The sequence below is a fragment of the Globicephala melas genome, chromosome 19 (genome assembly GCF_963455315.2).
Source record: "Globicephala melas chromosome 19, mGloMel1.2, whole genome shotgun sequence".
In the NCBI taxonomy this organism is placed as follows: Eukaryota; Metazoa; Chordata; class Mammalia; order Artiodactyla; family Delphinidae; genus Globicephala; species Globicephala melas.
In genome coordinates, this window is record NC_083332.1 from 4,890,328 (window position 1) to 4,914,698 (window position 24,371).

Consider the following 24,371-nt stretch of genomic DNA (forward strand, 5'->3'; position numbering starts at 1 on the left):
CGCAATGTTCTACGGACGCGGAAGCGGAGAGACCAACCTGGGTCACCACGGAGAGCTGAAGTCACTCTTCGGTGCGTGAGTTTCTTCTTTCTACTGTATCTGCGCTTCGGGGCCCCCCCCCCATACATCCTCAGAGTGTGGGACTTACTGCGGAATTTTTTTGTTTTTTGTTTTGCGGTACGTGGGCCTCTCACTGCTGTGGCCTCTCCCGTTGCGGAGCACAGGCTCCGGACGCGCAGGCTCACGGGCCGCTTCGCGGCATGTGGGATCTTCCCGAACCGGGACACGAAGCCGTGTCCCCTGCATCGGCAGGCGGACTCTCAACCACTGCGCCACCAGGGAAGCCCCTTACTGCGGAATTTTAAGTACTCGCCCCCGCCCTTACATCCTAAAGAAATTCACAGTGGGGGTCGTTTCCCTTTGGGGTTGAAATCGCTCTGAGGCCCGTCCCGGTCCTTGGGTTTTCGGCCTTCGGTCCACGTAGACACCGCCTTTCGCGCCGTTTTGCTGTTTGAAACCTTTTACTGTCTCCGCCTTCGGCCTGTAAAGCCCTTTTTCGCGAGGTGGATGCGCGTCCCCCAAGCCTCGCCCTCTGGAGGGCAGCGCTGGCCGCCCCGCTCCCAGAGAGGCCGCGTCCTCTTCCCGGTCCTGGGATTCTGGAGAGCCCGCCCCTCTCCGGAGACCCCCCTCCCTCCCTCCCCGCCCCTCTGTCCTCCGCTTCTCCTCAGGCCGGTCTTTCTGCGTGACCACCCAGTGTTCTTCGGTCCCTAGTTCAACTTATTTGGAGAATGGCCAACAGAGCAACATGGTGCTGGGAGAGAAAGAGGACAACTGGAGGCGAGAGCAGAGGAGGAGAGAGCAGGAAGGACAGGTAGCCGTGTGGGGTGCCAGAGAGTGGAAGTCAAAGGGAAGGTGACAGGGATAGAAGGGGTGTAACCCGAGGACAGAGAGGGAGCAGAGATGGATAAAGAGGAAGGAATATATGGAGGTTTTGGGCAATCAGAAAGGTGGAGGAGGAAGAACAAGAGGAATAACAAGTTGCAGAGTGCGGCAGGACGGGAGTGAGGGAAGAAATAGGCAGGGAGAAAGAGCAGTAGAGCAGAGGGGAATAAAAAGAGAGAATGAAATACAGATATATAAACGGAATGACATGGAAACACATAGTGGTGCAGGTAGAGGGGGGAAACTGGATCCAGATGGATGGTGAGTTGTTTGAATATGGATGATTAAGGTGTAATATATTGATTTGCGGCTTTAGAATCTAATACAAATGAAACTTGTTTGTTTACATTATACAGATAAGGATGAGAAGTGCAGAACTCCTGTGCACAGGGCTTGTGCATTTTGTAATTATTTGTAACAAGATAACTTCCATTTGCAAGCCCTGTTCAGCCAGCGGGCAGTGACGTCACTCCGTTGTGGGTCACCCCCTTCCCTTTTCCTAACATGGGGTAGAGGACTATGGACAGGAATCGTACAGCGAGAAATGACTGACTCTGTCACTACATGGTGCCTTTTTTTTTTTTTTTAATAAATTTATTTATTTATTTATTTTTGGCTGTGTTGGGTCTTCGTTGCTGTGCACGGGCTTTCTCGTTACAATTTTAGTATATGTACTGCCGAAGCGAGCACATGCACGGGCTTTCTCTAGTTGCGGTGAGCAGGGGCTACTCTTCGTCGCAGTGCGGGCTTCTCATTGCCGTGGCTTGTCTTGTTGCGGAGCACGGGCTCTAGGCGCACAGGCTTCAGTAGGTGTGGCACGTGGGCTCAGTAGTTGTGGCTCGCGGGCTCTAGAGCTCAGGCTCAGTAGTTGTGGCGCACGGGCTTAGTTGCTCCACAACATGTGGGATCTTCCCGGACCAGGCCTCGAACCCGTGTCCCCTGCATTGGCAGGCAGATTCTTAACCACTGCGCCACCAGGGAAGTCCTGAGAGTAAATCTTAAGTGTTCTCACCGCACAGACATGAAACATGGTAATTGTGAGTTGATAGATATGTTAATTCCTTGATTGTGATAAATATTTCACACTGCGTATGCCTGTCAAATGATCACATGTACACCATATAATATATACCATTTTCATTAGTCAGTTATACCTCAGTAAAGCTGGAAAAGACAGAGTGAGAGGTGTGCTGGGCTTGATTCCTCTGAGTGGTGCTTAACCCAGACCTCACATTAGATTGCTCATGCATTTTGCACATATGTTTTGTGTCCCCTGACCAGATATTCCCCTTCAAATAGTTGAGGTTTGGCCCAGCCTCAGTAATATTTAAAATTCCCTGGGTGATTCTAATTTGTATCCATTTGAGCATCATGGCTCCAGGTCCTCCCATTCCTGAGGGCTGAGATCTGGGCTGAGGGTGAGGGCTCTGCTCTGTGTGGGGATGGATCAGGGCTGGTCTGTGACCTGAACGGGATCGTCGGGTCCAGCTGAGGTGCCTGCTGCTGCTGGGTACGTGAGGGCCTCACCAGGAGGGGAGCCTGATATGAAGGAAAGAGTGGGAAAACTGACTTGTTGGTCTCTGTGTGGGAATTACTGTCCTGAGCCCCTCCTGGGACAGTGGGCAGCAGAGGACCATCTCTTCCACATGCTGAGGGCTTCCCTGTGTGTGTGGTGGTGACTCAGGAAGGGGGTGTGTTGATTGTAAGCATTAAACAGCCTGTTTTCAACTTTCAAGGTCAACCTCTAAAGACTCACATTGCCTGAGGAAGAAGCCCAGAAGAGGAGGAAGAGGAAAGAAAAGGAGTCAGAAATGGCTCTTTCTCAGGTAAAGTCATATTCTCAGTTGTTTCTTCTGTCTGTCCTTCCTGAAATGCCCTCCTTTGGGCTCGCTAATCTCTGACTCTGAGCCTGACACCTGTACATTCACACTCACCTGGGGGCTTCCCTCAGGGCCTGTCATCTCCACTTAGAGTCTCCACTAGGCATAGTCCTGGGCAGGGCTTCACACCCATGAGTTGGAGACACCGTGTCCGTGCTATTGGGCAGCAGGGATTGCTTAGGGGCCCCACCTGGATGTAACGTCCACTCTCTGTAAACAAGGGTAAAGATGCTGCACGTGGAAGTCACATAGTAATATGTACAAATACCTGGTAAAATCTAGAACATAGACCAATAAAGGGGAAATCAGTTCTGACTGTTCAGTACACTTGACGCTAAATGAGTGTACTTCATTCAAAATCTTAATCATTGGGAATGGAATGGAAAGTTCAGAGACATCAGTGATAGAGGGTGTTTTATTCCATCACTGATTTTAAACTATGAAATCAGCCTAAGTCTCTGACACTTAGAGATTCTTTAAATCATCTTCATCACCTTCATTCCTTCGGGGTTGTCTGTTCACACTACTCACTGTGTCCTTTGACACACAGAAGGTTTTTTAAGTTTGATGCAGGTAATGTTTCAGCTTCATTCTTTTACTGGTAGATACTCCGTTTCCCAGCAGCATTTGTTGAAGAGACTGTCCTTTCCGCATTGTGTAGTCTTAGCATTCTTGTCAAAAATTAGTTGGCGTGTGTGCAGGGGTTTACTTTTGAATGTTCTGTTTTATTCTTTTTTTTTTTTAAATTTATGTATTTATTTTGGGGCTGCACTGGGTCTTCGTTGTGGCACTCGGGATCTTCATTGCGACATGTTTAGTTGTGGCATGTGGGATCTTTAGTTGTGGCATGCGTACTTCTTAGTTGCGGCATGCAGACTTCTTTGTTGTGGCATGCGAACTCTTAGTGTGGCATGCATGTGGGATCTAGTTCCTGGACCAGGGATCAAACCCTGCATTGGGAGCATGGAGTCTTAACTGCTGGACCACCAGAGAAATCCCTGGTTTATTTGTTTAAATATCTGTTTATGCCAATGCCATGCTATTTTGCTTTTTAATATGTTTTGAAATCTAAAACAGCACGCCATCCATCTTTCTTCTTTTTCAAGAGTGTTTTGTTGACTTGGAATCCCTTAAAATCCCGTATGAATTCTAGCATTAAGTCTTCCAATTCATGAGTAGGGGATGTGTTTCTGTTTATTTTTTAGCAGAGTTTAGTAGTTTTCAGTGTACAAGTCTTTCACCTCTTTGGCTAAATTTACTACTAAGTGTTTTTTTTGTTGATGCTATAGTAAAAATGATTGTCTGTTTTCTTTCAGATTATTCATTTTGAGTGTATAGAAAAGCAGTGATTTTTTTTTGTGTGTTGATTTTGTATCTTGCAACTTTTCTAATATCGTTTTTTATTTATAACATTTTTCTTGTGGTATCTTTATGGTTTTGTACATATAAGATCTTGTCATCTGCAAAAAAAAGATAATTTTACTTCTGTATTTTTCTTGCCTAATTGCTCTGGCTGGGTATTGCAGTACGTTGCTGAATAGTAGTGCAGAGAGTGTACATGTTTGCCTTCTTTCTGACCTTAGAGGAAAAGCTTTCACCTTTTACCATTGATTTTGATGTTAGCTATGTGCTTTTTTCTTTTTTTTTAACAGACCCAAAATGTTAAGATTTTATTTACAAAGCTTCTTTGTCGTACAGAAAGTAAAAATGCTGTTACAATCTCAGTGTAACTGGCAGCCACGGACGGTTGACTCACCAATCACAGCTATCCACGCTACAGCAAGAGTCTTACACGGAAACCTAACAACGCTTACAGTTCTGTTGGGGTGAAGTCCCCAAGCTTGGTGGTGGATTTCCAAGAGGGACTAAATGGAGGAAGGCGAAATGTCACAGGAACTATTCTTTGGCTCTTTGGGTGGGTGGGTGTCCTGGGGTTTGTATCACCGCTACCTTTTTTTTTTTTTTTAAACAGCTACCAAATCCATGTGAGCAGTTCTTTTTTTGCAGGTTATTTGGGGTCTTAATCATCTTCTCCTAAATCATCTGTTTCTCTCTTCCTCTTTTCACCTTTCCCGCTTTGTTCCTCTTCTTCCTCTTCTTCATCCTCATCTTCATCAGCTTCTCCATCATGTCCACATTCTTCCTCCCCACTGACTTCGTCTTCATCCTCCCCTTCTACATCTTCATCTTCATCCTCTTGATCATCACACTCTTCTTTCTCACCGTTCTCCTCCTCCCCCTGGTCCTCATCTTCTCCTTCTTTATCGTCCTCTTCTTCATCCACACCATCCACCTCGGCATCTGAGTCAGCAGCTTCACTGTCCTCTTCACATAGCTTCACATAGCCATCCAGGTAGGTGAGCTGGGGCAGGAGCTTGAAGACACCCTTTCGGTAGTCATTCAGGTTAGTAACCTCACGGTTAAACAGATCCAGGCTCTTCAGACATTCCAACTTTTTCAAAGGTTCCAGGGTACTGATATCTTCCAGTTTATTTCCACTTAAGTTTAAATGTGTAAGATTTGGAAGTTTTTCTGCTAACATATCCAGACCTCCAAAGAGTCTGTTGTCCTTGGGCTCAAGCTTTTTCAATTTAGGTCGTTTGGGGAGATTTGAAACTGAAATCAAGCCTACATTTATAAAACTGAGGAACTCTAAGTTCGCAAATTCAGCCATTAGGCCCTCAATTTTCCCATCATTTGATTTGCATTGTCCAGGGCAAGTTCTCGAACAGCTGCCGGGGTCTGGTTCCTCAGCTCCAGGTGGATCCTCCTCTTCATGTCCATGTTTCTCTCTTCCCCCCTCTTCAAACTTAACTTTCCGTGGCGGGGGGCGTAGGGGGGAGAGGCGCCCCAGCCTGCGCAGCGAGAGGGTGGTCAGAAGGGGTCTGCTAGCAGCAGTGCCCGGCGGCACAGTCCCGGGCGGCGGGCGGGCAGGCGAGCGGAGCCCCCGGAGCCAAGTTACTCATGGGAGCGGAGAGAAACCATGGAGGGAAAGGGGGGCTGGGGCGCAGCGCTGGTCTCACTACCGCCGCCCCCGGCCGCAGCCCCGCACTGTGATTAAACCGGCGACGCGGCACGGGTGGCTCTGCTGGGCTCGCTGGGCTCGCTAGGCTCGGTGGCCGCGGCGCACCAAGCACGGGGCGGGGAGAGGCACCTTGGCTATGTGCTTTTAATATTAGCTGTTATTATACTGAGGTAATTTACTGAGTGTTTTTATCTTTAAATGTCCTTGAATTTTGTCAAATGCTTTTTTGGCATCAATTGAGATGATCGTGTTATTTTTCATTCATTCTGTTAATGTGGTGTATTGATTGATTCTTTCTGTGCTGAATCATCCTTGCTTTGCAGGTTTTTGATTACTGCATCAATCTCTCTAGGTATGACTCTGTTCACATTTTTTATTTCTTCGTAATTAGATCTTTGTAGGGTGTTTTTCTAGGAATTTACCCATATCTTTTAGGTTATGTAATTTTTTGGCATAAAATTGTTCATAGTACTCTCTTTTAATAGTGATTAAAATTTTCTATGATTCAGTTACAGTTTTTCCTCTTTCATCTGTGATTTTAGTTAATTCAATATTTTTTTTTAGCCTAGCTAAGTGTCAATTTGTTCATCCTTTCAGAAAACCAACTTTTGCTTTTTTGATTTTTATGTAGTTTTCCTATTTTATATTTCATTTATCTCTGGTCTTATCTTTATTATCTCTTTCGTTCTGATTTGATATCTTTTCTCCTTTTAAAAAAATTAATTAATTTTTGCCTTCGTTGGGTCTTCATTGCTGTGCACGGGCTTTCTCTAGATGCAGCGAGCAGGGGCTACTCTTCGTTGCGATGCGTAGGCTTCTCGTTGTGGTGGCTTCTCTTGTTGTGGAGCACAGGCTCTAGGCACGTGGGCTTCAGTAGTTGTGGTGCGTGGGCTCAGTAGTTGTGGCTTGCGGGCTCTAGAGCGCAGGCCCGATAGTTGTGGTGCACGGGCTTTGCTGCTCTGCGGCATGTGGGATCTTCCTGAACCAGGGCTCGAACCCATATCCCCTGCATTGGCAGGCAGATTCTTAACCACTGCGCCACCAGGGATGTCCCGGTACATTATATTTTATACTTCATTTTCGTCCAGATATTTTAAAAATTCCCTTGTCATTCCTTCTTTATCCTGTTGGTTGTTTAAGAAGGAGTTGATTAACTTCCAGATTTTATGTATATTTGTTTTTCTTCTGTTATCTGTTTCTGTTTTCATTTCCGTGAGGTAGAGGAGATATTTTTTATTATTTCAGTCTTCTTAAACTTCTTAAGATTTGGTTTGTGGCCTAACAAATTGTCTGTCATGGAGAATGTTTCATGTATGCTTGACAAGGTTGTTTTCTGCTGTTATTGGATGGAGTGATCTCTATATATCCATTTGTTCCCATTGGTTTATAGTGTTGTTCAAGTCCTCAGTTTCCTTACTGATCTTCTGTTTGGTTCCATCCATAAGTATAACTGGGGCATTGAAGTCTTATACTGTTACTGTACTATTACTGTCTATTTCTTGCTTCATTTCTGTCAATGTTTGCTTCATATATTTGGGAGCTCTAATGTTAGATATATAAATATTTATAATTGTTATATCTTGTTGGTGAATTAACCCTTTTATCATTTTATAATGTTTTTTGTCTCTTGTGACATTGTTTTTGTCTTTATTTTGTCTGATGTTATGTAGTTACCCCAGCTGTCTCTTTATCATGGAATATCTTTTTCCCTCATGTCACTTTAATCCTATCCATGCCCTTAGGTTTGTGATTTTTAACAGTTCTAGCGCTTTGACTTTCTTTCTCTGTTTCTCACTCTCACTCTATTTTTTCCTCCCTTTTACATCTTCTGCTTGCTCAGACATACTGTATAGTGGTGAATGGCAGGAGCCCTGACCAGCCCAGTTTTCTCTGCAGTAATTTCAGCAGAAATGCATCCAGTGTTTTCTTCTGATCATGACGTTTGATGAAATATTTTTGCTTAATAAGGTTTTTCCCCAATTTCATTTTTGTCATGGTTTTCAATTATGCAGTGATTTTTGGAAGTATTTAATACTGTGATAGATTTTTTATCTTAATCTGTTAAATTTCTGTGTAACACTAATAAGAGATGGGAGATAAAGTATTCTATGTATTTTTTCATGTTTGTACCTTTTTTTTCTTTTTTTTTAAAATTTTTGGCTGCGTCGGGACTTAGTTGTGGCTTGCGGGATCTTTCTTGCGGCACGCAGGCTTCTCTCACATTGTGGCACGCAGGCTTCAGAGCACGTGGGCTCTGCAGTTGTGGCGCAAGGGCTCCAGAGTGCGTGGACTGAGACACCTCTCATTTCAGTTAATTATGTGTTTACACATCAGTGCCTGAGTGCATGAATGTGAAAGTCCATGGCTTTTATAAAAGACATCATTTCATTAGTAAGTTTTATGTTTTTTAGCAGTTGAAATTATATCTTTTTTTTTTTTTAAAGATTTATTATTTGTTTATTTTATTTTTGGTGTTAGGTCTTAGTTGCAGCACGCGGGCTCTTCATTGTGGTGCATGGTCTTCTCTGGTTGTGGCGTGCGGGTTTTCTCTTCTCTAGTTCTGGTACGCAGTCTCCAGGGTGCATGGGGTCTGTAGTTGTGGTGTGAGGGTTCCAGAGCACGTGGGCTCTGTAGTTTGCGGCACGCGGGCTCTATTTTAGGTGTGGGAGTGCTCACTAGTTGTGGCATGTGGGCTTAGTTGCCCTGCAGCATGTGGGATCTTATTTCCCTGACCAGGAATTGAACCCGCTTCCCCTGCATTGTAAGGCAGATTCTTTACCACTGTACCACCAGGGAAGTCCCTGAAATTATATCTTGAGTGTATTCCATGGCTTTAAATTTTTCCTACACTATCACATTAATGTTTTATAGTAGGAAGATTATTAATATCTTCTGTGTGTGTGTGTGTGTGTGTGTGTGTGTGTGTGTGTAGTGACCTTTTATGCAGTTCTATAGGTTAACCTTGAAATTGTCTCAAGTTTTCTCAGGGAACCCTCTGTCAGTGTACGTTTATCCTCTATCCGTCACTTAACTTTGATATTTTATGTTCCATTCTAAAGTCTGATTACCTGAGTTTTCGTTCTTGCAGTGCCATTTCCTAGCTGTTTGTTCTGAGGCAAGTTTCTTAGAGTGTCTTGGACACAGTTTACTCCTCTGAAAAATAAAAATGGGACTTTCTCTAATGACTATTATGTTGATAACAAGTTCATACATGTAAAACATTTAGAGTAATACTTAGCATATAGGAAGCATTCAGACACCTTTAGTCATTGCTCTTGGTATCATCATCATAATTTAAGATTTTGACTTTTCTTTAAAGCCACTGTGGACTTTGTCATCTCTGAAGACACCAGTCATATTGTAGCTCATCTGAATATTGAATATCACTTAGTGTGTGAAACATAATATATAACACTGTTGCCTGGACATCCTGTTGTTGAATTTTATTTGTATGCATTTCATGTATTGTCCAAAAAAAAGAAAAATCCATATTGAATGGAAGATATTATAATCTCTATGAAAAAGCATAAGAAATTAAAATTTGAGACCCATAATTTGCTCTAAATACATTAACATGGATCTGTCAGAATACATACTTCAACTGAATTGATCCTTACCCCTCTCTCCTCTTCTCATTTTGTGTGAAAATAAGGACTCTCCTCATGGCCCCTTGTTGAAATGTGTTTTCATTTCAGGAACAGTTGACCTTCAAGGATGTGGCCATTGAATTCTCTCAGGAGGAGTGGGAATGCCTGGACCCTGCTCAGAGGGCCTTGTACAGGGACGTGATGTTGGAGACCTACAGGAACCTGGTCTCCCTGGGTGAGGATAACTTCCCTCTAGACATTGGGATCTGCCCTTATGTATCTTTGCATTTTCCCTTCTGTACCTTTTGGGAGTCCCTGCATTGCTTCACTGAGCTCAAAGCCCTGTTGACTCAGACATGAAAAGCTTCATGGTGTAGTGTCAGGAGTTTAACGTTGTCCTTTCTTCTGGTGATCTGCCCACTTCATGATACACCAGGAGTTGTTCCAGAGCTTAAGTATTGATAAAGCCCAATTGGAAACTTAAAATATCTGATTCCCTATTTCATACCGCTGTTCTTTTGAGTCACTATTTTTAAAAAAAATAAATTTGTTTATTTTAATTTTTATTTTTGGCTGCGTTGGGTCTTCATTGCTGCACGTGGACCTTCTCCAGTTGTGGCGAGCGGGGGCTACTCTTCATTGCAGGGCGCAGGTTTCTCATTGTGGCGGCTTCTCTTGTTGTGGAGCACAAGCTCTAGGTGTGCAGGCTTCAGTAGTTGTGGCTCACGGGTTCAGTAGTTGTGGCTTGCGGGCTCTAGAGTGCAGGCTCAGTAGTTGTGGCACAGGAGCTTAGTTGCTCCACGGCATGTGGGATCTTCCTGGACCAGGATTCGAACCCGTGTCCCCTGCATTGGCAGGCAGATTCTTAACCACTGCACCACCAGGGAAGCCCTGAGTCACTACTTCTTGGAAGAAAGCCAGTTATCTGCATATTATTACTATTCTCTCTGCATTCAGAAGGAGGCAAGCAGTGAATGAATGAATTTGTGAAATATTTTTTGAGATCCATTTGTTGTGTGCTCACTCCTGTGCTGATCAAAGAGCTGGGATTCTGGAAAACCTACAACATATTATTTATTTTCTCTTTTCGGCAGTTATTTCTGTTCCTGACCTGAATATTATTTGCATTTTGGAGCAAGAGGAAGAGCCCTTGACTGTGAAGAGTGACATGAAAATAGCAAAAAAACAATGGCTGGGGATGTATCAAAAGTATGAACACAGGTCAGAACTCAGATGGGCAGAGAGGAAGCCACACCATTAATGGTGTTTGGAGAGCTCTTTAGGAAATTCTAAGTTTACTACTTATGAACTTTTCTCAGGGGAAATTTTTCTTCTCCCCAACATAGCACACTATCCTTCAACGTGTAAAATTCATCCTTTCACCTCCCTGTGGTGCTGCAGCTCCAGTAGAATCAAAGGCAAGGTCTTTATCTTGATCTACACTCTGCCGTCTGGGCCTTGTTGCTTGATTTGAGTAGCACGTGGTGAGCTGTTTCAAAGGAATCTGTTTCCCCCTTGGTCTCTTCTTCTATACTTGATTGCATGGGATTTTCAATTTTTAGTCCATATAGATAAGAGCTGAGGCCTCCATAGTCCAAACCCCTGGACCTGTCTCAGTTTGGTGTACTTGGAAGAACTAATTAAATGATGGGAAAACAGTGGCTGCTCTTTGATTCCATCTGGCATCTCAGAACCTGCATGGATCTGTTTCAGGTCATGTCTGCCATTCAGATCCCTCAGCCATTTCTTCGTTTTTTGTTTTCGTTTTTCCTTTTTTTTTTTTTTGGCTGTGCCGTGTGGCTTGCGGGATCCTAGTTCCCCAGTCAAGGATTGAACTTGGGCCCGTGGCAGTGAAAACCCGGAATCCTAACCAGTGAATCTGCCAGGGAATTCCCCCTCAGCCATTTCTTCTGTTCTGCTTTTGCCACATACTTTTGGGTGTGTGTAATGGGGAAATGGGTTGGATCTTCTGTAACTGTTACTTAGGAAAACTATAAACAGTATGGACGAAGAGATTCTCTTTGATCCCCAATCCCATATGGGGAGCATATATGAGTCTCTGAGCTTGGCGACTATGGGTAGAGCCCATGGTCCCGTGTTAAAGTTCTATAATATCTGACCCCAATATATTGTATTTTTCTTGTCCTTTTACCTCTCTACTTAGTCTGGGAATGTAGACTCTTGTTGATGTCATATTTTCTTTAGTTTGCATGATTTTGCCTCTGACATTGCTTTTAAAATACCCATTCTTAGGTATTTGATATTTCATCCTTTTGTTTGTTTGTTGCTGTGGTAAGCCGTCTTTAGGTGATGAATAACTTCACTCCCCTGTGGAGTGGGTTTACTTGGAAACATAGCATTCTTTTTTTTAAAATTAATTAATTAATTAATTTATTTATTTTTGGCTGTGTTCGGTCTTCGTTGCTGCATGTGGGCTTTCTCTAGTTGTGGCGAGCGGGGGCTACTCTTCGTTGTGGTATGCGGACTTCTGATTGCAGTGGCTTTTCTTGTTGCGGAGCACAGGCTCTAGGCGTGTTGGCTTCAGTAGTTGTGGCACGTGGGCTCAGTAGTTGTGGCTTGCGGGCTCTAGAGTGCAGGCTCAGTAGTTGTGGTGCACGGGCTTAGATGCTCTGTGGCATGTGGGATCTTCCTGGACCAGGGCTCGAACCCGTGTCTCCTGCATTGGCAGGCGGATTCTTTTTTTTTTTTTTTTTTGGCAGGCGGATTCTTAACCACTGCGCCATCAGTGAAGCCTGGAAACATAGCATTCTTGATGGAGATATGTTTACTAATTTGTTGCAATATTATTCTGCTACATACAGAAGCACCACTTGAAGCTATTCACTAGAGTAGTCAGCATGTCCTAGGATACTGAAATAGAAAGCGTCACAGGAGCTTGTGGGGGGACTTCCCTGGTGGTCCAGTGGTTAAGACTTTGTGCTTCCAATGAAGGGGGCGCAGGTTCAATCCCTGGTCAGGGAACTAAGATCCCACATGCTGCATGGCTAGAAAAAAAAAACACAAAGAAACACTTGACTGATAAGTGTTTCCAGTTTTTTTTTTTCTGGTTTTGAGGAGTATCACAAAAGCGTGTCTCAAGAGCAACTGTGACAATGTTTTTCACATATGCTAATCATCATCCCCTTGGAGCCTCAATAAATGGTATAGGAATTTCTCCTTGGGTCAACATTGTCCAAGTTCACATCCTCATATCTCTGGGTCTGTTGACTGAACTGTTCATTCCACAGTTTTCGTACCCTGTATGTGTCATTGTTTATCCGACCTCAACAAATACTATTTTTTTTTTTTTTTTTTTTTTTTTGCGGTATACGGGCCTCTCACTGTTGTGGCCTCTCCCGTTGCAGAGCACAGGCTCCGGACGCGCAGGCTCAGCGGCCATGGTTCACGGGCCCAGCCACTCTGTGGCATGTGGGATCTTCCCGGACCGGGGCACAAACCCGTGTCCCCTGCATCGGCAGGCGGACTCTCAACCACTGTGCCGCCAGGGAAGCCCAACAAATACTGTTTTGAAGCATCTTTGTGTGTGTGTGTGTGTGTTATTTTTAAATAATTTTTTTATTTTATTTTTGGCTGCTTTGGGTCTTCGTTGCTGCGCACGGGCTTTCTCTAGTTGAGGCAAGCGGGGGCTACTCTTCATTGTGGTGCGCAGGCTTCTCATTGCAGTGGCTTCTCTTGTTGCAGAGCAGTGGCTTCTCTTGTTGCAGAGCACTGGCTCTAGGTGCGTGGGCTTCAGTAGTTGTGGCTCACGGACTTAGTTGCTCCTCGGCATGTGGGATCTTCCTGGACCAGGTCTTGAACCCTTGTCCCCTTCATTGGCAGGTGGGTTCTTAACCACTGCGCCAACAGGGAAGCCCATTTTGAAGCGTCTTAATGAGAGAGCTTATGAAGTTGAATGATGACTTCAATGAAGTACTGTTTTTTCTTTTTTTAAAGTAAATTTTTACTTACTTATTTTTGTCTGCGTTTGGTCTTTGTTGCTGCTTGCGGGCTTTGTCTAGTTGCGGCGAGGGGGGCTACTTTCATTGCGGTGCATGGGCTTCTCATTGTGGTGGCTTCTCGTTGCGGAGCACGGGCTCTAGGCACATGGGCTTCAGTAGTTGTGGCACATGAGCTCAGTAGTTGTGGCTCGTGGGCTTAGTTGTTCTGCGGCATGTGGGATCTTCCCGGACCAGGGATCAAACCCGTGTCCTCTGCATTGGCAAGCAGATTCTTAACCACTGTGCCACCAGGGAAGTCCCTCTATGCATTATAAATGAACTTGACTTCTATTTATTTAGTCAGCAGGTTCATATTTTTATGATATTCTTAGTGTTCTTGTTTTTTTTTGTAATGCGTGGGTGGTTGAATTGGGGAATGGCCCTTCATTGTGAAACTGGTGACCAGACTCTTAAAGTTCTTCATATATTTTCAGTATTAACCCATTATCACATACATGAATTGCAAATATTTTCTACCCGTTCTGCAGATTGTCTTTTCACTCTACTGAGTGTGTTTTGATGCACAATAGTTTGTAATTTTGATGTAGTCCAGTTTATCTGTTTTTACTTCCATTTGCTGTGCTTTTGCAGTCGTATGTTCTCAATCATTGCTGTATCCAGTGCCATTAAGATTTTTTCCTATGTTTTCTTCTAGGAGTTTTATGCTTTTAGGTTGTATGTTTAGATCTTTGTTCTATTTTTTAAAAATTATTTATTTATTTATTTATTTGGCTGTGTTGGGTCTTAGTTGCAGCATGTGGTATCTTCGTTGTGTCATGTGGGATCTTTCGTTGTGGCACACAGGCTTCTCTCTAGTTGTGGCACGCGGGCTCAGTAGTTGCAGTGCGTGGAGTTAGTTGCCCCACGACATGTGGGATCTTAGTTCCCCGACCAGGGATTGAATCCACATCCCCTACTTTGGAAGGTTTATTCTTAACCACTGGACCACCAGGGAAGTCCCTAGATCTCTGTTCTATTTTGAGTTAATTTTTTACATGGGTTCATGCAGCAGTCCTACTACATTCTTTTACATGTGGGTATCTGATTTTCTCAACATCTTTTTTTCAAGAGGCTGCTTTTCCCTCATTGAGGAATCTTGACACCTTTGTGGCACATCATTTGACTGTATATGCAAGAGTTTATTTCTGACGTCTTTTCCACTGGTGTTTCTGTCTGTCTTTATATTGGTACCATACTCTTACTATTAGTTTTTCTTTTTAATAAATTTTGAAATAAGGAAGTATGAGACCTTCAACTTTGTTCTTTTCAAGGTTGTTTTTCCTATTCAGGGTCTCTTGAGATTCAGTGTATGTCCCAGGATGTTAAGTGTTTATTTTTTCCAAAATTGATATTGTGGTTTTGCTAGGTATTGCTTTGAATCTCTTGATCATTTTGTTGGTATTGACGTAATGACAATATTGTCTTTCAGTCCATGAACTGGGGATATCTGCATTTACTTGTGTATTTTCTAATAATTTTCAGCAACGATTTTAGTTACAGTGTACAAGTCTTTTTTATGTGGCTAAGGTTTTGCCTAAGTATTTTATTCTTTTTGATGCTATTTGAAATGGAAATGTTTTCTCAATTTTCTTTCTAATTGTCCATCATTAACATATAGAATACAATTTTTACATGTTGACTTTATATCTTCCAATTTTCCTGAATTCATTAGTTACTTATATCAGGATTTTTTTGTGGAATCTCATGTTTTTTCTACGTATTAGATTATGTCATCTCTAAACAGACATAATTTTCTTCTCCTTTCTCTAATTGGATACCTTTTATTTTGTTTTCTTGCCCATTTGTCTGGCTGGGACTCCAGCTATGTGTTTAAGAGAAATAGTGAGAGCAGGTATCTTGTCTTGTTCCTGATCTGAGAGAAAAAGCTTTCAGTCTTTCCCCATTGTGTATGATGTTAGCTGTGGGCTTTTTATATTAGTCTTTTATTGTGTTACTGTATTTATTTCTATTCCTACTGTATTGAGTGTGTTTATTATGAAAGGCTGTTAACTAGTCAAATGCTTTTCTGCATCAGTTGAGATAATCATGTAGTGTATTTTCTTATATTTAATGTGCAGTTTTACATTGAAAGATTTCATTTGTTGGAGTATCCTTGCATTCCAAGAATATATCCTCTTTGGTTGTACTGTATAATCCTTTTGTAGTACTGTTAAATTTCATTTACTCTTGTTTGATTGATGAGTTTTGCATCAATATTAAGATTTATTTATTTATTTTATATTTTAGTTTTGGCTGCGTTGGGTCTTCATTGCTGCGTGCGGGCTTTCTCTAGTTGTGGCAGTGGAGGCTGCTCTTCGATGTGGTGCTCGAGCTTCTCATTGTGGTGGCTTCTCTTGTTGCAGAGCATGGGCTCTAGGTGCATGGGCTTCAGCAGTTGTGGCATGTGGGCTCAGTAGTTGTGGCTCGCAGGCTCTAGAGTGCAGGCTCAGTAGTTGTGGTGCACGGGCTTAGTTGCTCCGTGGCATGTGGGATCTTCCTGGACCAGGGCTCGAACCTGTGTCCCCTGCATTGGCAGGAGGATTCTTAAACACTGCGCCACCAGGGAAGTCCAGTTTTGGACTGACTTTGATTTTAGAGTAATTCTAGCCTCATAATGAGTTTTGAAGTGTTTCCTGTTCAAATTTTGGGGAAGAGTTTGAAGAAGCTTGATCTTAATTCTTTTAAGATGTTGGGTAGAGTTCAGTAGTGATGCTATCTAGCTTTCCTTTGGATTTTCTTTCTTTCTTTCTTTCTTTTTTTTTTTCCTGGCTGCACCACGGGCATGTGGAATCTTAATTCCATAATCAGGGATCAAACCTTGACCTGCAGTGGAAGCACGGAGTCTTAACCACTGGAGCACCAGGGTTTTTTTTTTTTGCGGTATGCGGGCCTCTCACTGCTGTGGTCTCTCCCGCCGCGGAGCACAGGCTCTGGACATGCAGGCTCAGTGGCCATGGCTCACGGGCCCAGCTGCTCCGCGGCATGCGGGATCCTCCCGGACCGGGGCACGAACCCGCGTCCCCTGCACCGGCAGGCGGACTCCCAACCACTGCGCCACCAGGGAAGCCCTCTCCTTTGATTTTGATCAGTGATTTTTGGTTAGTGACTCAGTCTCCTTACAAGGAATGGGTTTGTTCAGGTTTTTTATTTCTTCATGACTCTATTGATAGGTGTGTGTCTCTGGGAATTCATTCAGATTTTGCAATATTTAGGCATAGAATTATTCTTGGTATTCTAATTTTTTTTTTATTTCTGTGGAATCAATTGTAATGCCCCCACTTTCATTTTTTATTTTAGTTATTCGGTCTTCTCTCTTTTTGGTTAATCTACTTAAGGGTTTATTATGTCTATCTGATCAAAGAACCAACTTAATTTTGTGATTTTCTGTAGTTTTTTATTCTTTTTGTATATCTCTTAATTTAATTTTTTTTCTTTCTAGCTTTGACTCTGTTTCCTATGGTCTTTTTTTCTTTTTCTTTTCATTTTTAAAATTATTTTTATTCACGTGATAAACCACTATCTTTTATGTGCATTCCTTTGTATTTTTTTTTTCAAGCTTTAAGATACAATCAACATAATATTGTGTAAGTTAAGTGTAATGATTTGCTACACGTTTATATTTTGAAAAGATTACCAGGTATGTTTGTTAAAACATCCATTAACTCACATAATTACAATTTTGTTTGTGTGGTGAGAACATTAGAAGGTTACTGTCTTAACAACTTTCAAGTATATAATACAGTATTAATAATCATAGTCAGCATGCTGTATGTTAGATCCCTAGAACTAATTCATCTTGACTAACATCTCCCCATTTCTGCTAATGCCCCAGCCTTTGGTAATCACTATTTTACTTTCTGTTTGGCTTTTTTTCCCCCCAACTATAAGTGAGATTATTCTTTATTTGTTTTTCTCTCAGACTTATTTTACTTAGCATAATCCCTTCAAATGCTCTCCACGTTGGTACAGATAGCAGGATTTCATTCTTTCTTATGGCTGAATAATATCTCATTTTCTATAGAAATGAGTTTTTTTTTTATGCATTCATTAGTTGGACACTTAGGTAGTTTCCATATCCTGGCTATGGCTTATACTGCTTTAATGAACATAGGAATGCAGATACCTCTGTGTGATAGTGATGACTTCATTTCTTTTCGGTATATACCCACATGTGGAATAACTATGTTATGCGGTGCTTTAAAAAAAATATTTTGACTGTAATTAGTTTTTTCCAGTGACTAAAACGAATTATAATCTTCTGGTAGTACGGTAGGGTTCTCTTTAATCCACAGCCTTACTAACACTCATACCTCTTGGTTTTTTTGTTTTTGTTTTTGTTTTGGCTGCTGGACCACCAGGGAATTCCCCCTCTTTTGTCTTTTTGATAATAGACATTCTAAAGGTGTGAAGTGATATCTCCTTGAGGGTTTGATTTGCATTTTCTCCTAAAGGAGGAGCTGGGAACTGGGAAACTTTCTCCTGTTTATTCTCACCTTATTGTGCCTTGGAGGGATTGAGTCAAAAATCATGATTACACTTTTTGGTTCTGTGTTTTGAGTGTAGGCATTTCTTTGGGTGTTTCAGCTTCTCACCTGGTTCTTAGAGTTATTCCAAAGGATTTTGTTGGGAATTCCCTGGTGGTCCAGTCTTTAAGACTCTGTGCTTTCACTGCTGAGGGCAACCTTCAGTCCCTGGTCAGGGAACTACGATCCTGCCAGCCATGTGGTGCAGCCAAAAAAACCCAAACCCAAACAAAACAAAACCCATAAAGATTTTTGTTCTTGTTGTATATTGTTGTTAATTCAGTGTCTCCATGGGCTAAGTGCCTGGAGTTTACTGGTCTGCTATCTTGCCAACATCGTTTTTCATGTCTTTTTTTTTTTCATGTCTTTTTTATGGCAGAGATTGTGTTAAGAGATCCAGTGCTATGATTTCCAGTAATTAGAGCAGGACAGCAAAAGGAACACTGTTGTTTTTAACACCAAATAAGGAGTCTTAGTCTAAAAAGTTGATATGACAAATTGTTAAAATTTTTACAATGTTAGGTAATTAATAATTTAGTTAATAAGATTCTTTTTAAATTTATTTATTTACTTTTGGCTGAGTTGGGTCTTTGTTACTGGGAGCGGGCTTTCTCTAGTTGTGGCGAGTGGGGGCTAACTCTTCGTTGCGGTGCGTGGGCTTCTCATTGCAGTGGCTTCTCTTGTTGTGGAACACGGGCTTCAGTAGTTGTGGCACGTGGGCTTCAGTAGTTGTGGCACGCGGGCTTCAGTAGTTGTGGCTCACGGGTTCTAGAGCACAGGCTCAGTAGTTGTGGCTCACAGGCTTAGTTACTCCTTGGCATGTGGGATCTGCCCAGACCAGGGCTTAAACCCATGTCCCCTGCGTTGGCAGGCGGATTCTTGACCACTGTGCCACCAGGGAAGTCCTCTTTTTTTTTTTTAACTAATATGATCACATCTTAAAATGCTCATACCTTGGGAAACACCTCCTGTTATCTTTGTTTCTTGAAACAAACTGTCTGCCCACCCAGCTAGGAGATTATCATTGTGAACTCTTGTCTCCCTGCTTTGTTATACTGTAAGGTTTCATTGTATCTGCAAGAAAATGTGCAGAATAAACTTATCTATCTCCTTTTGATGGCCATTTCCTATGTTTTCCTTCCAAATCCTGCTTCTTACATTCTTGGATGTATCTCCGGTAATGTCTGTGTATTTTTCTCTCTCTTTTTTGGGGGGGTTTTTGTTGCTAAGCACGGGCTTTCTCTAGTTGCAGTGATCAGGGCTACTCTTCGTTGCAGTGCACAGGCTTCTCATTGCAGTGGCTTCTCTTGTTGCGAAGCACAGGCTCTAGGTGCGCGGGCTTCAGTAATTGTGGCACATGGGCTCAGTAGTTGCAGTTCGTGGGCTCTAGAGCGCAGGCTCAGTAGTTGTGGTGTACAGGCTTAGTTGCTCCATGGCATGTGGGATCTTCCCAGACCAGGGCTGAACCCATGTCCCCTGCATTGGCAGGCGGATTCTTAACCACTGAGCCAGCAGAGAAACCCGTGTTTTTCTCTTGAATATATATTCCTGGAAATGGAACTCATGGATATTAAAATTGGTACATTTCATACCAGATATTGCTAGAGATAAAAACCTGCTTTCTCTTTACAATATCACACTCTCTCCGTTTTAAAATTTCTTTTGCTTTTGTTGCATGCCCATGGTATAAGTCCCGTGGTTAAAAACGAGATGGTACAGTACTACTTGCTAAACCAGTTCTTCTTTTCTTCCCCATTCAGTATTCTCATTGCCCTGGTACAGTTACATTCCCACAGTTTAGAAAGCACAAGCTGTGTTCCCACACGTCCATTACTCCTTGTCCTCCATTCTTGGCCTTCCCAGTTCTGACCTTTCCTCACATGGTCCCTTGATGTGGATGGAATACACTGTTATTTGCTAGCATATTTGGTTTTTTTCTTCTGAACTCCCTAATTCCCAGAGCCTTTTTTCACCCATCCCACTGTCTTCCCACACTTTTCACATTGTAAAAAATCATGTGTATTCCTACAGTGAATTAATTTCACTAGGCAGGACCTTAATTTATATGTGCAGAGGTGGTGCCTCCGAAACCATTTCCAGGAAGGAAGGCTGAGTAATGCTATATACAGCTCACCCTTGAAGTTTTCTTTCTGAACTCTTGGTATTCATATCCTGTATCTCTCACTTACTTTCTGTGTAAATTGGTTTCATGTACATGAACCCTGTGAGTCTGATGCCCTTATTTGAAAAATTGGGCTTTGAGTATTTCATGTTTCACAGTAAAGATTTGAAGGTTACTTTTAAAAAATACTAACTTTCATGTTTATTGTGAACTATCCGTTTGTCTACATTATAACTTGGATGTTTTTATTTGTAATTGATCCCAACAACATTGTCTCTGATCCTAGTTAATAAATTTTCAGGGCTTCCCTGGCGGCTCAGTGGTTAAGAATCCACCTGCCAATGCAGGGGGACACGGGTTAGAGCCCTGATCCGGGAAGATCCCACATGCTGCAGAGCAACTAAGCCCATGCGCCACAACTACTGAGCCTGTGCTTTAGAGCTCACGAGCCCAACTACTGAAGCCTGTGCACCTAGAGCCCATGCTCTGCAACGAGAGAAGCCATCGCAATGAGAAACCCGTGCATACACCACAACGAAGAGTAGCCCCTGCTCGCCACAACTAGAGAAAGCCCGCGTGCAGCAACAAAGACACAACGCAGCCAAAAATAAATCAATAAAGTAAATAAATATTAAAAATAAATAAATTTTCAATGCACACTGTATTACATACACTTTGGGGCCAATAATTTAAGGTAACTGCCTAGATAGGCCATAGCTCAATGCTATCTGGTTTTCAATACTAAACTGCCATGTGTTTACATTATCCATCAGGTAAGCTTGTTTTGGATTATTTACCATTATAACGCATTGTCGGTTCTTTAGCATTTACTTACGTACAAATATGCAGCAATTTTGTACAATATGATACTTTTTTCTCCTCATTTACAAGACAGCAGTGGGATTCCCTGGCAGTCCAGTGGTTAGGACTCAGCGCTTTCACTGCCATGGGCCCAGGTTTGACCCCTGGTTGGGGAACTAAGACCCTACAAGCCACTTGGTGTGGCCAAAAAAAAAAAAAAAAGACAGCAGTATGCTTACTGCCAATTACTGTGCTTTGGAGTCATGGTGGGAAAATGCCCTTTTTTTGAGCGCTAATACAAGTTTGTACAGCGTTAGGGTTTTTGTCATAGGGTGTTTTGGAACTAGGCTACCCTAAAATTATTATTTTTTAATTTTTTTTATTTTTCTCAGTTATATATCCTTATTTTGTTATTAACGTGTAGTTGATTTACAATATTATATAAGTTTCGAGTGTACAGCATAGTGATTCACAATTTTTAAACGTTATACCCCACCTAAGATTACTTTGAAATACATGTTATCACTTTCTTTCGTAAGGGATCATATTTCTTTACTGTTCCTTAAATTTTGAACATTTTGTTTGGGAAGCTTTATTACTCTGTTCAGGATAAGTATTATTTTTGGTTTAATATCATGTTATTGACAAGAAATGACTTTGTTCTGGACTATAATTAATAGGATTCCTATGGTTCTTTATATCTTGTAGATATCTGTCATATATATGTAATGAAGAAATTACAACCTAAAGTGAACAGTGATGGAGGAGAAGTATTCCAAACAGTGATGTTGGAAACATGTGAAAGCCGTGAAATAAGAGATTTTTACTTCAAGGAAATCCAGGAAAATATGCATGTCTTTGAGTATCAGTGGAGAGATGATGAAAGAAATTGCAAAGGAATGCCTATAACCTGTAAAGAAAATCTCACTTATAAAAGAAATCAACATTGGAAAAGGGATGCAGGAAACAAGCCTGTTGAAAATAGGCTTGGATCAAGCTTTCGAGATAAACTGCTGATATATCAAACTGAAGGGAAAATTTATGAATGTAATCAATCTGTGAAGTCTACCAACAGTAGAGGCTTATTTTCAATACTTGAAAGAATTACTCCTAGTGTCCAGGCCAACATTTCTAATATATATGGGAATGATCTTATCCATCTTTCAGGACTGGCACAGGAACAGAAAGCATACAAGGGAAAACCTTACAAATGTCGTCAGTTTGGCAAAATGTTTCGTCGGGGCTCATACCTCACTAGACATCAGATAATCCACACAGGAAAGAAATCATACAGATGTGATGTATGTGGCAAAGTCTTTCGTCGAAGTTCACACCTTGCAAGTCATCGGACAATTCATACTGGAGAGAAACCTTACAAATGTAATGAGTGTGGCAAGCTCTTTAGTCAAAAAGCACACCTTGGAAGTCATCAGCGAATTCATAGTGGAGAGAAACCTTACACATGTAATGAGTGTGGCAGAGCCTTTACTCTTCGCTCAAATCTCATCAGACATCAGAAAATTCATACAGGAAAGAAATTATATAGATGTGATATATGTGACAAAGTCTTTAGTCGAAATTCACACTTTGCAAATCATCAGAGACGTCATACTGAAGAGAAACCTTACAAATGCAGTGAGTGTGGCAAGGTCTTTACTCAAAATTCACATCTTACAAGACATCAGAGAATTCATAGTGGAGAGAAACCTTACACATGTAGTGAGTGTGGCAAAACCTTTAATTTTCACTCAAACCTCATTAAACATCAGAAAATTCATATAGGAAAGAAATTATATAAATGTGATGTATGTGGCAAAGTCTTTATTAGAAATTCACACTTTGCACGTCATCAGACAATTCATACTGGAGAGAAACCTTACAAATGCAATGAGTGTGGCAAGGTCTTTAGTCAAAATTCACATCTTACAAGACATCAGAGAATTCATAGTGGAGAGAAACCTTACACATGTAATGAGTGTGGTAAAGCTTTTAGCCAAAGTTCAAGCCTGGTTGACCATCAGAAAAGTCATTCTGGAGAGAAACCATATAAGTGTTTTGAATGTGGCAAGGCCTTTAAGCAATGGTATTACATCAAGATTCACCGAAGAATTCACACTGGAGAGAAACCGTACAAATGTGACGTGTGTGGCAAAGCCTATATCGCTCTTTCAAGCCTAACTAATCATCAGGTAATCCATACTGGAGAGAGACCTTACCAATGTAATGAATGTGGGAAGTCATTTAGGCAACAGTCTGAAATCAGGATTCACCAAAGAATTCACGATGCAGAGAACCCTTTCAAGTGTAATGAACGTGGCAAAGCCTTTACTCAGCGTTCAACTCTCACTACACATCAGATAATCCATAAAAGAGAGAAACCATGTAAGTGTGATGTATGTGGAAAGGTCTTTAGTCAAAAATCACACTTTAAAATCCATCAGAGAATTCATTCTGGGGAGAAGCCATACAAGTGTCATGAGTGTGACAAAGCGTTTATCGTGCGTTCGAGCCTCACTTCCCATCAGGTAATCCATACAGGAGAGACAGAACATAAATGTGACGTGTGTGGCAAGGGCTTCAGTCAAAATTCACACCTCGTGACTCACTGTAGAGTTCACACTGGAGAGAAGCCTTACAAATGTAATGTGTGCAGCAAAGCATTTAGTGTGCGATCAGGCTTAACTTCCCATCAGGTAATCCATACAGGAGAGAAACCACATAAATGTAACGTATGTGGCAGGGGCTTCAGACAGACTTACCACCTAGTGAATCACCAGAGGACTCATACAGGAGAAAAGCCTTTCAAGTGTAACGAATGTGGCAAAACATTTAGCGTGCAGTCAACCTTAACTTCCCATCAGGTCATCCATACGGGAGAGAAACCACATAAATGCGCCGTGTGTGGCAAGGGCTTCAGACAAAGTTCACAACTCGTGACTCACCGTAGGATTCATACTGGAGAGAAACCTTACAAATGTAATGAGTGTAACAAAGCATTTAGTATGCGATCAACCTTAACTTCCCATCAGGTAATCCATACAGGAGAGAAACCATTTAAATGTGAAGTATGTGGAAAATTCTTCAGTTACAGGTCTCACCTTGTGTATCATCGGAGAATTCATACTGGAGAGAAAACTTCACAGATGACTTGATTGTGGCAAAGCCTTTATTTTGCGTTCAGGCCTATCTTACCATCAGGTAATCCACACTGGTGAGAGACATTACAAATGTAATCAGTGTTGCAAGGCTTTTAGAAGGTGTTCACTCCTTAGGCTTCATGAGAAAATTCGTACTCAGGAGAAGCTGTATAAATGTATGGCGTGTGTCAAGGCTTTCAGAGAATGGTTGGACCTTAGTCTTCTGTAAAGAATTCATTCTGGAGAGAAACCTTACAAATGATACGAGTGTGTAAAACCTTTACTCGGGTCACATTTCACCAGTCATCAGGTAATCCGTCCTGGACAAAACCTTACACATTTACTGAATGTGGCAA

The 24,371-nt window shown here is 41.9% G+C and overlaps 1 protein-coding gene and 1 pseudogene across 4 annotated transcripts; one reads left to right on the top strand and one right to left on the bottom strand.

Moving 5' to 3' along the window:
- LOC115847690 (zinc finger protein 665-like) lies at positions 1 to 24,159 on the top strand. 4 transcript variants are annotated; one of them, XM_060289115.1, is made up of 5 exons: positions 1 to 71; positions 2,679 to 2,768; positions 9,543 to 9,669; positions 10,529 to 10,655; positions 21,587 to 21,761. In XM_060289115.1, exons 2-5 carry the CDS (start codon positions 2,754 to 2,756, stop codon positions 21,624 to 21,626), a joined length of 309 nt encoding a protein of 102 aa, XP_060145098.1. In that variant the 5' UTR covers positions 1 to 71; positions 2,679 to 2,753; the 3' UTR covers positions 21,627 to 21,761. The 4 variants fall into 4 exon arrangements, with proteins under 4 accessions (XP_060145098.1, XP_060145097.1, XP_060145096.1 ...); XM_060289114.1 differs by lacking the exon at positions 21,587 to 21,761 and adding an exon at positions 20,379 to 20,680; XM_060289113.1 differs by lacking the exon at positions 10,529 to 10,655 and having other exon boundaries at positions 21,587 to 24,159.
- LOC115847714 (acidic leucine-rich nuclear phosphoprotein 32 family member B-like) lies at positions 4,843 to 5,643 on the bottom strand (annotated as a pseudogene).
- Positions 24,160 to 24,371: the final 212 nt, after the last annotated feature.

Excerpts from the sequence above, each read along its gene's own strand:
- LOC115847690 (XM_060289113.1), top strand. Across the intron at positions 9,670-21,586 it reads CAGGAACCTGGTCTCCCTGG|ATATCTGTCATATATATGTA; the intron begins GTGAGGATAACT and ends TATATCTTGTAG.